The 13,766-nt window shown below is 39.6% G+C and overlaps 1 protein-coding gene across 2 annotated transcripts in view; it reads left to right on the forward strand.

Moving 5' to 3' along the window:
* Positions 1-3,927: 3,927 nt before the first annotated feature.
* The window catches only part of CREG1 (cellular repressor of E1A stimulated genes 1), a gene marked incomplete at its 3' end in the record, with an annotated part of 10,956 nt that continues 1,117 nt past the window's right edge, over positions 3,928-13,766 (forward strand). Inside the window, exons 1-3 of one of the 2 annotated variants that reach the window (XM_081951256.1) lie at positions 3,928-4,270; positions 10,664-10,783; positions 12,743-12,931. In XM_081951256.1, coding sequence (XP_081807382.1) covers positions 4,019-4,270; positions 10,664-10,783; positions 12,743-12,931 — 561 coding nt within the window. In that variant the 5' untranslated portion in view covers positions 3,928-4,018. Of the gene's footprint in view, positions 4,271-10,663; positions 10,784-12,742; positions 12,932-13,766 lie in introns of those variants that run through there. The other variant, XM_081951255.1, reaches the window with a different exon arrangement.

The following is a 13,766-nucleotide window of genomic DNA, read 5'->3' on the forward strand; positions in this document are numbered from 1 at the left end:
TCCTCCCAGAGTGGACTCACAAGACTCGCTGTTGACGGCCCGTCCAGACCACTGGAGGGGGCCCATCCGCTTCGGATCTGAGCGACTTTATTCTGCAGATATTCTCCAAACTCCTCTGCTCTTCCCTGTAAGGGTGCCCCCCGCGTCTCTTGAACCAAGAGGGAGTGGGTCACCCTATACAGGGCGGCAGGGCGGTTATCCGCAGACACAATAAGAGCGGCACAATGTCTGCGTTTGGCCGCTCTCAATGCCACAAGGTAGGTCCGTAAATAGGCTCTTACCTGTGTTCGATCAGACTCGGAGCGTGAGGACCTCCACCTGCTCTCTAGACATCTCCTATGGCACTTCATCACCCTCAACTCCTCGGTATACCAAGGAGCCCGGGTGGGTCGCTGCCGTAGGAGAGGTCGCAAAGGTGCAACTCGGTCCAAGGCCCCAGCCATTGCCCTATTCCAGGCGGCCACTAGGTCCTCCGAACTAGCGCGGGTCAGGGCTACAGGTAGTGGCCCAAGCTCCGTCTGGAACCTATCTGGTTCCATCAGGTGCTTGGGGCGGTACCAGTTTGGACAGACTGGCTCCGCCTCCTCGCGGTGGGGGGTAGCGCCAGGGAAGTCTAGCCGGAGACAAGAGTGATCTGACCATGACAGGGGAGTAATGTCTAAATCCCCTATTCCCAGATCACTCGTCCACTGCTCAGATACAAAAACAAGGTCCAGTGTGTGGCCACCTTCGTGTGTGGGGCCCTGAATTAGTTGGGTCAGGCCCATGGCTGTCATGGAAGCCATGAACTCCCGAGCCACCTCAGATGCTGCTCCCGTCGACGGCAGGTTGAAATCCCCTATAACCAAAGTTTAGGGATCTCCACCGCCGTCTCCGAGATCAGCTCGAGGAGCTCGGGCAGGGCTGCTGACGTATAGCGAGGAGCCAAGTATACAATCAGCAGACCCCACTGCCTCCCTGGGCCCCATTTCACACCAAGTGACTCACACCCGGGTATCTGAGAAACAGTGAACTCTCTCGGCTCTAGACCATCCCGTATAACTACCGCCACCCCTCCACCCTTACCCAGGGCCCGAGGCTGATGGAATGCATGGAAACCTGGTGGGCACATTTCCACGAGGGGTAAACCACCCTCGTGACCCAACCAGGTCTCTGTTATTCCTGCAAGGTCCAGCTCCCCCTCAGAGATCAACTCATTAATGAGGGGGGCCTTGTTGGTCACGGACCTTGCATTGCAAAGCATCAGCCGCAGGCCCTGTCTCTGTAGTTCCCGACCACCTAGGTTGCGGGGGTTGGTACAAACGACCGGGCGTAGCCAGCAGCCACGGTCTCCCAGCCGAACTTGTGATCTTCTCTTGTCCTCGCATCCCCCCCTCCCCACGACCGTTGTAATAAAACAACCCTCTACTGGAATAGCTTGTTCCCTCTCCCCCCCACTCCGCTCACTTCCCTCCTGGACTCACCTGTTCGTGTGGCACTGGCTTCCCTCCTGGCCTGGTTATCCCCCCCCCTTCCCAGAACCCCCTAAAAACAATATAAAACATTTGGCTAAAAAGCCCCTCAGCTTCCTCTTCTTCCACCTCTCAGGGTTCACGAACCCGTCATCAAGGCTGGCCCTTGAGAGAGCCAAGGGCCACACCTGCGAGAGAGGGGCCTCCCGCAGGTGGAGCAGGTCTATCCTCGAATAAATTAATAAGTTGTTGACAGTCCCGGTGGGGTAAGGGTGCAGATGATATAAAGTTAATAGTAAAAAGCCAGAGAGGCTAGAGTCTCAGTGGAGGGCGGAGGGTATTTCAGTGTCCAGATAGAACTTGGTACTTGGAGGAAGGGGGGGGGGAAGGCAAGCAGTGATTAAATGGTTAAATATCCCCGATGGAGGGGGAAAAGCAAAGATGGTAGAAGGTGGTAAAGGGTAAATGATAGTTCAATTCAGCTGTTTCCAGGTGGATGTGGATGTGGCCCCCCCGATGGATGGGGGGGCAATTATGGGAGTAGCCAGGAACAAGTAGCCAGGAACGATAGAATATCCCAAGGAGTCCCTGGCTGCGGCTCTCTCCATTCGTCCGTCGCCGCAGCCATCTCCCCTTGCCTCTTCCAGCAGCCTCCGGCTACCTCCCAGTCCTCTCACCTATCAGATGTCTTTCCAGCGTCCCATTATGTCCCGTTGTTCCCCTTGTGCCCTTCGATGTTTCTGGGGTCTCTGGGGTCTCTGGGGTGGCTCCAATGCCTCCGAAGTCTCTCGCCCCCTCCTCCTCACTCTCCTCCTGCTTTTTTGGCTTTTTCCGGTGTTTTCTGGTGTTTCTCGGCGCCAGCGCCGCCAGCACAGTCGCACCGCGCCGTCGCCATTGTTCTTTCCTTGCTGCTAGCTGTTTGCAGCCCTCCAGTCCTCTTCTCCCTCCGATCTTCACCGACCACCCTGGCGGGCCAAAACAAGCCCGAAACATGCCTGGGTGGTCGGACTATCCAATTCTCGGCCCCCTCAGATGATATGGGGGCCGGCAGCAATCCCCTACCCGATCGGGAGCTCCATGGTGCTCCTGGAGCTCAAGAGGCGACCGCCATCGATGGAAGCTCCTCCTCCTCCTCTTGAAAGATTGTTTTCCATGATCAGTGAGCTTTCCTTCAGTCTACAGTCTCAGACCACCTTAGGATGTTTTCTTGCCTCCTGCTACACATGTGCTTATTTTTAAAAATTAAAAAAAAAAAAGAATTGTTAGGGGTAGATGGGTTACACAGGCATAAGCATTTTAAATTAAATTCATGCAGTTGATTATCTCCTAGGAATACAACCTCCCACTCCAAAATCAATAGGATTTATTGATACTAAGACTACAGTTTAGTCAGCTTTCTTTCAAGAGTAAATGCCCCAAGCTACTACTAAGTCTTGGGAAGAATTTTTTTTAAAAACACCAAAGACTTCATAATTGCATCCATGGAGTTTCTTGGCAATGTTGTAGACTATTGTAAAACAACAGTTCCATCATCAGCCTTGGAATCTGTGGTGCTGTCCATCAAAGTACTAACCTCTAACAGAATGTAGCTTCAGAAGGGTTACTCAGAGTGCATGTTATTATCCACTAATATACTCTAAATAGCACTCACTACATCACTTCAGATAAATGTTTATTTTTAAAAGGGGAAGTATTACTTGTTTCACTTTTCCATTATGGAAATTAACAAAAATATTCTGATGAATCTTACTTGCTAGGCTGAACTCCCCAAATGTACCAATGACCTATAATTAAAAGCTACAGTAGGTAGGCATAAACCAAACATGCTATGTGTTTTGCCTTAGAATGGCTTTATTCACATTAATACTTACGATTAGCTAAACTGTTTTTAAAAAAATGATTTTTGGAGTTCAAACAGCTCACTTAATTATAAACTACACAAACTGTTCACATAACACACAGGCTAACATCAATTGTCTAGATCAGGGGTGTCCAAACTTGGGAACTTTAAGACTTGTGGACTTCAACTCCCAGAATTGAATTCTGGGAGTTGAAGTCCACAAGACTTAAAGTTCCCAAGTTTGGACACCCCTGGTCTAGATTATTCAGCAATGTGTCATTAAAACATAGCCACTTTGGTTTATTAATTATTTTTAGCATGCTGGCATGCTGGCAAATACAGCCACAACCACTCTCTACGAAGACACTTATATATATCCAGTCAAACAGGAAAACTACTTTATCGCTTCCTCCTTATTTACCTAGCCACACGTTTCGTTTACGTAAATTTAAGGCGTATTATCATTGGTGGATAGGAATATAATCCCGCCCACAATGTGTAGCTATGCCCGCAATGTTTTCCGCCATTAGTTAGGTTAAAAAGGGGTAATCTGAGCTGCCATTGGATGAAAATCCTAGCAACCCACCTTCCGTGGGAACTTTCAGAAGCAGGCAGGTATTTTATTGGATGCGCGGAAGGAGGGCGGGGCTGCCTAGCTTTTTAAGTGCCCGATTCCTCCTATCAGTCTTAAGGGATCTTTTCCAAAAGTGTTTGTGAAGGAGGTGAGATGTGGCGGCTGGTGTGGTTGCTGGCGGGAGTGACCGCAATCCCCCCGCACCAGGACACGGCACGGGTCGCCCGCTTCGTGGCCCATATGTGTGACTGGGGCGCGCTGGCTACGATCTCCACGCAGGATCCTCCGATGCGGGGCCAGCCCTTCGCCAATGTCTTCTCCGTCAGTGACGGGCCGGTGGGAAAAAGTAGTGGGGTCCCTTATATGTACTTGACGGACCTGGAAATCTCAGTGCATGACCTGAAGGTGAGCGGTGGCTGACTGCTTCGTCCTGGGTACGTTGCCTTTGAAAGAAGTGCCCGGTTGGTTTGGGATTCTAATGTGTAGCCCGGCATGGTAGTAAAAGAAGAAAATGCAGTTTCCTCCATCAGCATTTTCGGTCAATTCTTAGGGAAATATCCACTAATAGCTTTCTTATGAGACCCGTCCGGATTACAAAAAATGATTTAAGTGTATCGTTTTCCCACCACAACTAGTTTTTTTCCTCTGTAGAACAGGTTGATGCGCTCCACTTTTGAGATTAAGCTATAATGAGTTGTGGGTCAAATTAAATCTAATCATGTTGTTTTTTGTGGTTATGAGAGCATAGTTTTAAAGACAACTCCGTATGTACCTGTTGACTTTTTGAAAGAATATGATGCAAAAGGAATCATGAATTATTTTTCAGCATAAAATAACAGATTTTTATGTGATCTATTGTGACTATTCCATTTAGTACATACTGAATGTTTCTGTGTTTTAGTTAATAAGCCTGTGACATAAGAATTGCAATGTAAAGATTTGACGATCATAATTCAATCCCCAAGCTGAGCAGGAATTTCATGCCAGTTTTCTGGCTCAAGACTCAGATATAGTATGAAAAACCGGATGGGATTTTGTTTCACTTTTTAATATTGGAGTCTGAAATGGACTGTAACTATTGTAAATGGTAAGAAGGTGTTTTAATTTTTCCTTCAGTTTAAATAGCAAAGCCTATTTTTCAGAATGGCTATTTATCTTGCAGAACAAAATAGAAATGACATGGCATATTTTATCCTGTATGATAAACAGCAGGCTCTGATGGTGATTCTGAATTTTTAAATTGGACAAATGCAAAGATCTTATGAAAAAGAAGTTAAGTGTACACATATGGATAAGATTTGTGAAAAGGATCTTGGAATTATAGTTGATCACAATAAAATAGACTGAATTTTAGGATGTACAAAGTAGAAATATAATTGCAAAACAACTGAATCAATAGTTTTATTCTGTTCTGTATTAAATCTCAATAACATATACTTTTATCTGCATTTAGTGGTTTAGCTGCACTACCTCCAGTTATGCTAAGCCATATTTTTAAGCAGTGTTGACTGAATGGTAATAGGTAGATTAGTGAATTATATTAAACCATATAAGTCACTTTATCTATTATACTAAGCTATGGATTTATTTAATTATTAATGCAATGTGTGAATGAAGGTAGCTACAGTGATATTTGTTTGTGTAGAGTGTTACAATGATCATGGTTGAGTATTAAAAATACATATTCTGCTTCTGAGCAATGAAGTTTTAGGGATGTCAGTGCTTAAAAAGGATTAGGGAGAAGACCAACATTTTTGCAATAGAAGGATAATTTGCACATAATTTGCATAAACTGAACATTCACAGCATTAGGTTTTCGCAAATTAAATTTCTTATAGAACCAGGACATAGAATTTTGGACCCACTTCCAAGAAAGATTGTTTAAAATGATAATCTTAACTGGCCCATTCTTTTTACCGAGTATGAGAAATTGTCAATCTGTAGGGGACTCAGCTAGCTGTTACTAGAGTCTTGTGTCATTTACCTTACATAAGACATTATGACAAGCCATTCTATAGAGTTCCTTTCAGTTCTTTCTTGGTAGCTCAAAACTTTATGATGAGTTTATATGGAGTTTTTTGACCTCACTTTTATCCATTCTTCTGCTTTGTCTTTCATCATGTTCTAAAATAATAGTGTAATTGGAAGTAATCTCTGTGTAGGTGTGTGTTTAAATATAGTTATCATGCCATATTATACTTAAGTGTAGGTGTATTTTTATAATTTAATGCTGTGATCAGTAAATTTGAATAAATGAGAGACACTGGAGTCAGGCAACATATATATTTAATAAATGATTATTAAACCAAATAGTTTCATACACACTGATAGATAAGTGATACATCCTGATACTATATGTTTGCCTTAGTATAAGTAATTAAAATATAGAACCATAAAAGGAAGGTTCCAAATGTAATACACTAAGGAGTTGAAATTTCATAGGAACCAAAGCTTAAAAGATGTGTTGAAAACATATCTGTTTGGAGAACTTCTTCCTCCTCAAATAAACTTCACTTAATCTAAAAAAGTGAGTACAAGGCAACTCTATGTAAGGCAAGTTTGATTTTTTTCAACAGATTTATTTTCTTCTTTTTACTTTAAGAATATTTTTCCCTGCAAAAAAGCACTAAATCATCCACAATTTCTGCTTTTGTGAACATTGATAAATATTAATAAATTTGATTTATTAAATTTGATTTTTAAAAATTGAGTCCCATACAGTTTTTAGTAAGAGGCAGGGGGCTCTCTACATCATGGTAGGACAAAAGAATGAATTATCTTTGCCCATCTATATTTTCTTGAGAGAATGAAATCTATTCATAGCTATCTACTGGTCTATGTCAGGTCTTAAAACAAATTGCATTAACAGTGCTCTGTCACAGTATTCTTAACAAGAATTATGGGATGGGAGAAATCCACAGTGATTCTGGTGTGTTTGCTATGCAGATAACATAGGCAGAATGTTTTCTAGCTCATCACTACCTTATTAGTTTCTTAGCAAATGCTGTGTAGAGAAACTTTGAGTTACTTTGAACTGAACCTGTCTGTACTTTGAATATTAATATACATATATAAAACCAAATACCACTTACTTATCACAAAATCTCCAGAACTGTAAAGCCTACAAACTTGCAATTTTTCACATATGTTCCTCTTGGCCTTTAGGTGTTCGCTAAGAAAGGATTTTTCGAAATGACCACCAGATCATTAGTATTTCTTATACAGTAATTAACATGCTCTGATGCTAAGGAATTCTCCCCTCCCCACCTCTGTTCCAACTGCCAGTTGCCTTATATTAACACGTTCTGATGCTAAGGGGTTAGACATTCTACTCCCCCTCCCCACTTGAAAAGAACTCTATTCCAGTTGCCTCACATTCTATTGCCTCAGTTCAAATTGGCAGACATTCCACTCCTTCACTCAGTTCACTGGTTTGGAGCTCCTTAGGATACTAAATGTTGGTATCTCGCCAAAATGTCTATGCCTTCCCCCTATGGAACTGCCTCCGGACTCAAGGCGGTGAGAGCGATATTCCCTTATGTGTTTCAATCACTGATCACCACTGAGCCAACAGATTGAACTGGAGTAAACCGGATTTATCCTGCATTGCCCAATCACATAGTTTCGTCACGAAGCATGGGTATTCAGCTAGTAATTAAATATTAAATTGCCTTCAAGGGACTATCAGTCAAATGAATAGAAATTGTTATGATTCAAGGGGAAATAAATAATACTTGAAGATAATTAGATGAAACAATGGCAAACTCACATTCAGTTACAAGTGATTCAGCGAACACATTTGGACACTCCCATATCTATGATTTGCAAGACATCCTTCCTGAGGGGATAGTTGCAAAGGAAAATTGATCTGTAGGTAATAAATGAAGATCAATTTTGAAAACCATGGTTGCAACCCTTAAGAAGACTACTATTCAAGATTTGGCTGCAAACTCTGGGAGGGATGTACCAGTATGCTAATCTGGTTGCATTTTTGTGAACTTTTCCCCATCTGGACTACAATGTGAACTGGGAAGTAGGGATGTTTCCAGTGAGAAAAGTTTCCAGTGAGAAAACTAACTCAATAGGATGTGTATGATTTTCAGCTGAAGTTTGTAAGGATATGACATTTTCTGTAGTTTGCAATGCCTTGTTCACAACTGATATTGTAGGAGAATCTTGTCATGCAGATGCATCGAAAAACGTTATCTGGTCTGGTTTAAATATGCTATGTCATTTTGCTTTTCCAGAAGGAACAAACTAAAGATATATCTCACTGTTCCTTTTATTGTTGCTGTTTGGATTTATTTTAATTGAAAGATGTCTCTGTTATATCCATATGACACAATGCAGGCGGTCCTCGACTTACAACAGATCATTTAGTGACCATTTAAAGTTACGATGGCACTGAAAAAAGTTATGACTGTTTTACATACTTATAACCATTGCAGCACCCACATGGTCATGTGATCCAAATTCAGATGCTTGGCAACCGACTCATATTTAGGAAGATTGCAGTATCCCAAGGTCATGCGGTCACCTTTTGTGATCTTCTGACAAGCAAGTCAATAGGGAACCCCGATTCACTTACTAACCGTGTTACTAACTTAACAACTGCAATGATTCATTTAACATCTGTTTCCAAAAATGATTGCAAATTGAGAAAAAATCACTTAACAACTGTCTCACTTGGTAAAAGAGATTATAAAATAGTATCTACGGTGTCTCTTGAAAAGAAGGTAGGAAGCTACTCTAACTTTAGTTCTTTTCTCTCTTCATCTTTTTGCATTTTTTCTTTTACTCTTTTTTCAATTTGTCTTTCGTTGTATGGAAAAATTGGTAGGCAGGTAGGAGAGAGGTGGGGGGAGAGGGAGATTTTTCCATTATGACATACATATATATATATATGAGAGCTAAATAGCTTGAAATAGATCTATACTAGTCTCCCTTTATTTATTTATCAGCACAAATACAACACACACACACACACACACACACACACACCTTAGTTTACAGGTGGTTCCATATTTATTTAATATAGTGGTAACAAGTATTATGGTATTTTATAGTGCATGTTTTCAATGCTTGCTTGTGATTGGCAGCAAAGGAAAAACCCTTCTAATGATAGTTTTTTATATGTTGATGAGGATTATACCACAAACATTTCTACCCTCTTACTTTGATCTTCATGGAATGTCTTTTCTTCCCTGCTGAAGCATGCAGGAAGTTGTGACAACTTTATTCTGTAAGTTGCTAGACCTGAATAAAGATTTTGAAACTATCCACTCCTGTTTTGGAGCTCAGCTATATCTCTGAAATGCTTTCTAATATAGAATTTGTACACATTTTGTTTGTTGTAGGAATATAATTAGCAACTTAAAGTTAAGCTTGTAAGACTGTGAAAATCTTAAATTCTCAAGAAATGCATGCCTAAACAAGTAAGTTGTGTCTTGTCAACTTGACTTCTATATTGAGTACTTGAGAAAACAAAGTTCTATAAATAACTTGATCTTCTACTATGTTCCAGTGGTGGGTTTCCAATTTTTTTTACTGCCAATTCACTCTCGTGCATGTGTGACGCTTCTGCGCATGCATAGAAGCGTCCGGGCAGATAAGGCGTTCGGGCAAGTAGCACCGCTGCTACTACCGGTTCAGCTGATCTAGGCCAAACCGGGAGCAACCCATCTCTGCTATGTTCCTTCTGTATGTGAAGTGACATAAACCAAAGATTTGTTTTATTTGGATAATGCTTTTTAAACGTCTTGATGATGAATACTCCACTTACTCATTTATTTATTGAACAATGCACATTTAGGGTCCAGTGACTTCTTGCTCATTAGAACTTTGAGTGAATATTACAAGCTCTTCTAAATGTTGTTTATCTTTTGTTATCTTATTTATATCTGAACTTTATGCACATATTGCAGCTAGATTTAATAGTAAATGTTTACACATTTTTATAGATAGTAAGAAAGATAGAGTTCTAGAGATCTTAAAATCATTTTGCCTATTTGTGACATTTTAGATGATTCCAATAAAAGTGCTTCATCTGGGATAGGCTGGTACATTTTGGAACTCTGTTCTTGAAATAGAGCCCACTGATTACTCTGTCATCTGTGTACAATTTGTCAGATAAGAGCTATTGGAGATGGTTATAAAGTTATTTCTTTGAGAGAGAAAGAAAAATATATAAAATATAAAAAATATAAAATATATAAAACATTGTATTGTGTGGTGTATGAAATATGAAGAACCTAAAGAAACTTTTCAACAGTGTGGGTTGTATTTCTAAATATGTTTTTGAAATTCTATGGTGCTTATTGAACCATGAGGCTAACTTGTCCTTTCCTCATTCCGAAGGACAGTATCTTGAAAAAATGCTGCTGTCTTTTTATCTCCAGCAATACAGATGACCCCTGGAGACATTTTCAACAGATAATATACTCAGTCATGACTCAGCATGGTCTTGGAATTTAGCAATCTGTATCTGTATTAATATTGAAGCAGCAAATGTAAAATGCTGCACATTTAAATCACGTGCTGCTGTAACTTCACTTTTCCCCCCAAAATAAATTTGTTTGAATATTTAAGAGGTCACAATTCAGTCTTGTGCCTATAGAAAAGGCTAAGTCAACATCATGTGATTTTTAAACTTTTACACTAAATAGAAAATGAAACAAGCAAATGCAAATGTTTTTAGGTATGTTACCTTTGACAACTATATGTTAAATTATCCTTTAGCATTATTTTACTCAATGAGCCAGAACTTCGATTAAACACAATTTACCTCTTGTATTTCAGGAGAATGCAAATGCCTCCCTAACCATGTCCTTGGCACAGACTTCTTATTGCAAGAAGCAAGGTTATGATCCCCAAGATCCTCTATGTGCCCATGTGATCTTCTATGGCATAGTTGAGAAGGTAAACCAATATTTGTGCTGGTAACAAGACTATATAGATGTAAATTCTAGCTCGGAATTAGAAAATAGTTCTCATAATAGTGTGTTTTAAACATTAGTTGGTAACATAATCTCTGTCTCCTGAGTCTGCATATTTAACAGTAAAAATCCATATGCAATATATATATTTGACCTGATGTAATGAAGGGACTTCTTTATTTTGTGATGGGGAAATAGCCACATAGGACAGTCTTCTCCCAGCTATTTTCCTCATGTATGGGACTCTGCTGCTGGAATTGAATCATTTCACAATGCTTTGCAAATTATGTGGCAAACTACTGAGTAAGTGGTTATAGAGTATTGCTAAAAAGGATATTTGTTTGCTCTCTAGTTTTAAGATTTCAGAGAGAAATTGCTTTCTTTTTCCCAGTTGACAAGGTGATGAAAATCATCTTTGGCTAGAAAACTTTATACTACAACATGTTTATTCCTTTTTATTGTGGCAAAACATGTTTATGTAGGCATATAATTGCTGCCGTCAGAAGAGACTTTTGATACTTTCAACGTGTTCATAAAAATATAATAAAACTGCATAATTATACAAATAAACACCACACAAAACAATATTGTTTTAATCTTTATTTGGAACCTTGCATTTGAGACTTAATTCAAGGAACCAGGTGGTAGTAGAGAAAGTGAGAATCAAGTTCTGTTGAGTCCAGAAGGAATTATTCGAAAGAAATTGTCTATAGTATTGTAGTTCAAATGACATCAGTGTTTTAAATTGGTGTGGGCAACCTGTGGCCCATATCCATAACATTATTTGCAATAGGCAAAATTATTCCAGAATGTAACAGATAGTGAACCCAAAGAAATAAGATGTGAGATAAGGACAAAAAAAGAAATACAACTAATTCTAGTCTATTTCAATGCCATTAATTATACTCCTCCATTATCTTATTCTACCAAAATATACAAATTCATCCATCTGCTCAATATTTTCACTATTAATATAAACCTGAAACTATTTACTATTTTCCCTATTAAAAACAGCTACCTTACTCTTTGATGCATTATCAAATCCATATGCTTCATTGCTTCATATAATACAGTATACTTAATGTTTGTTGCAAATCATTCAGTTTTCAGTTACCAATATGTGACTCTCTGCATTGAAAAATACAAATAACATTCACAATGCCTGCCAACCTTCCTTCACCTTCACCACAAACATTCCTCATAAATATATCCATAAATATATGGATACATGTACATATCCTCTGTGCTCAGTGTCAAACTATTTATTAAGCATTCCACTTCTTCTCATGCATGCTTTATCTCTATCTTATTGAATTCAACAGTTGACCTTCAACTCCATATTCACATAAAACATTCAATAAATAAATCCTGACTTTATCACATTCTTTCTCTAAATCAAATGAACAATACACTTTTTTTTCTCATTTTCATACATTTTTTTCAATGATTGCTGAAGGGCAAAACTCTGCAAAAGGCCACACTGCTCTTCTCAATTTTTTCTCATTGTTACCCGATATAAATTTTTAGCATGTACAATTTGTATCCTAACCTGATAATTTATTTAAAAATGATTTAGTACAATTTTAAAAACAATTTTAACCACCATCCAGTCCTTAAATATTCAGTTCCTAGCCACTACATGGTCATCCAAGCAGTAATCAGGACCAAATGATTGCCCATGTGCTGCTTTTATGAATGTGCTGCTTTTTCTGTGCAACTGAAGCTGTTCAACTCGTCCAGCTATTGGTTGTAAGACTGTTAGTTAAGCATAGAGGCTGCAATTCAAAGTCAACAATTCCACTGGATTGAGTCCAGATAGCTGTTCAAATTCTGGTTATATGTTTTTTTTATGCCCTGGATTGTCCAATCTTGAGAAGACTTGCAGAAAAATATAATGGCTAACTAATTTATTGTCTTTCATATTGTTGAAAACTTTTTTTAGGTTCAGAATGGTACAGAAGCTGATTTTGCAAAGAGAGCACTGTTCAGTAGACATCCTGAAATGGCAATTTGGCCTATAGGGCATAACTGGTTTTTTGCCAAACTGAACATCATCAACATCTGGCTTCTAGACTTCTTTGGTGGAATCAAAACTGTGACCCCAGAAGACTATTTTAACGCTGTACCCTAGTAAGTGCTGTTGTATTATATAACTTTTGAAGTAATATTTTTGAACTCGTGATTTATGATTCTGACGCATAGTACAAACTTGAATTCTCTCTCCTTTTTATCAGAACCACTTCAATGTATTTGTAGTTAAAACCCTTTATCTGCTTAAATCAGAGCCTTCCCTGCCATGGTGCTTGCGTTATGGAATATCCCCTCCCTCCCTTGAAATTAGAGAATCAAAATCATATGAAGTGTTAATACCACTTTGGTAAGACCACAGTTGGAATATTGCATCCAGTTTTGATTGCCACAATGTAAAAAAAGATGTTATTATCTAGAAAGAGTGCAGAGAAAAGGAAGAAAGGTGATTAGGGGGCTGGAGGCTAAAACTTATAAAGAACGGTTGCTGGAATTGGGTATGTCTAGTTTAATGAGAAGAAGGACTGGGGGTGACATGATAGTAGTGTTCCAGTATCTTAGGGGTTGTCACAAAGAAGGAGGAGTCAAACTATTCTCCAAGGCACCTGAAGGCAGGCAAGAAGCAATGGGTGGAAACTAATCAAGGAGAGAAGCAACCTAGAACTAAGGAGAAATTTCCTGACAGTTAGAACAATTAATCAGTGGAACAACTTGCCTCCAGAAGTTGTGAATACTCCAACACTGGAAATTTTAAAGAAGATTAAAGAGATTGAACAACAATTTGTCTGAAATGGTACAGGGTTTCCTGCCTGAGCAGGGGGTTGGACTAGAAGGCCTCCAAGGTCCCTTCCAACACTGTTATTCTAATTCTAATTCTTTGACATCCCAAAAAGCTCTCAAGACCTGGCTATCAGGCCTAGGACTGTCAGAGAACTAAA

Source organism: Natrix helvetica (assembly GCF_964273705.1).
Source record: "Natrix helvetica genome assembly, chromosome: 4".
Classification (NCBI taxonomy): domain Eukaryota; kingdom Metazoa; phylum Chordata; class Lepidosauria; order Squamata; family Natricidae; genus Natrix; species Natrix helvetica.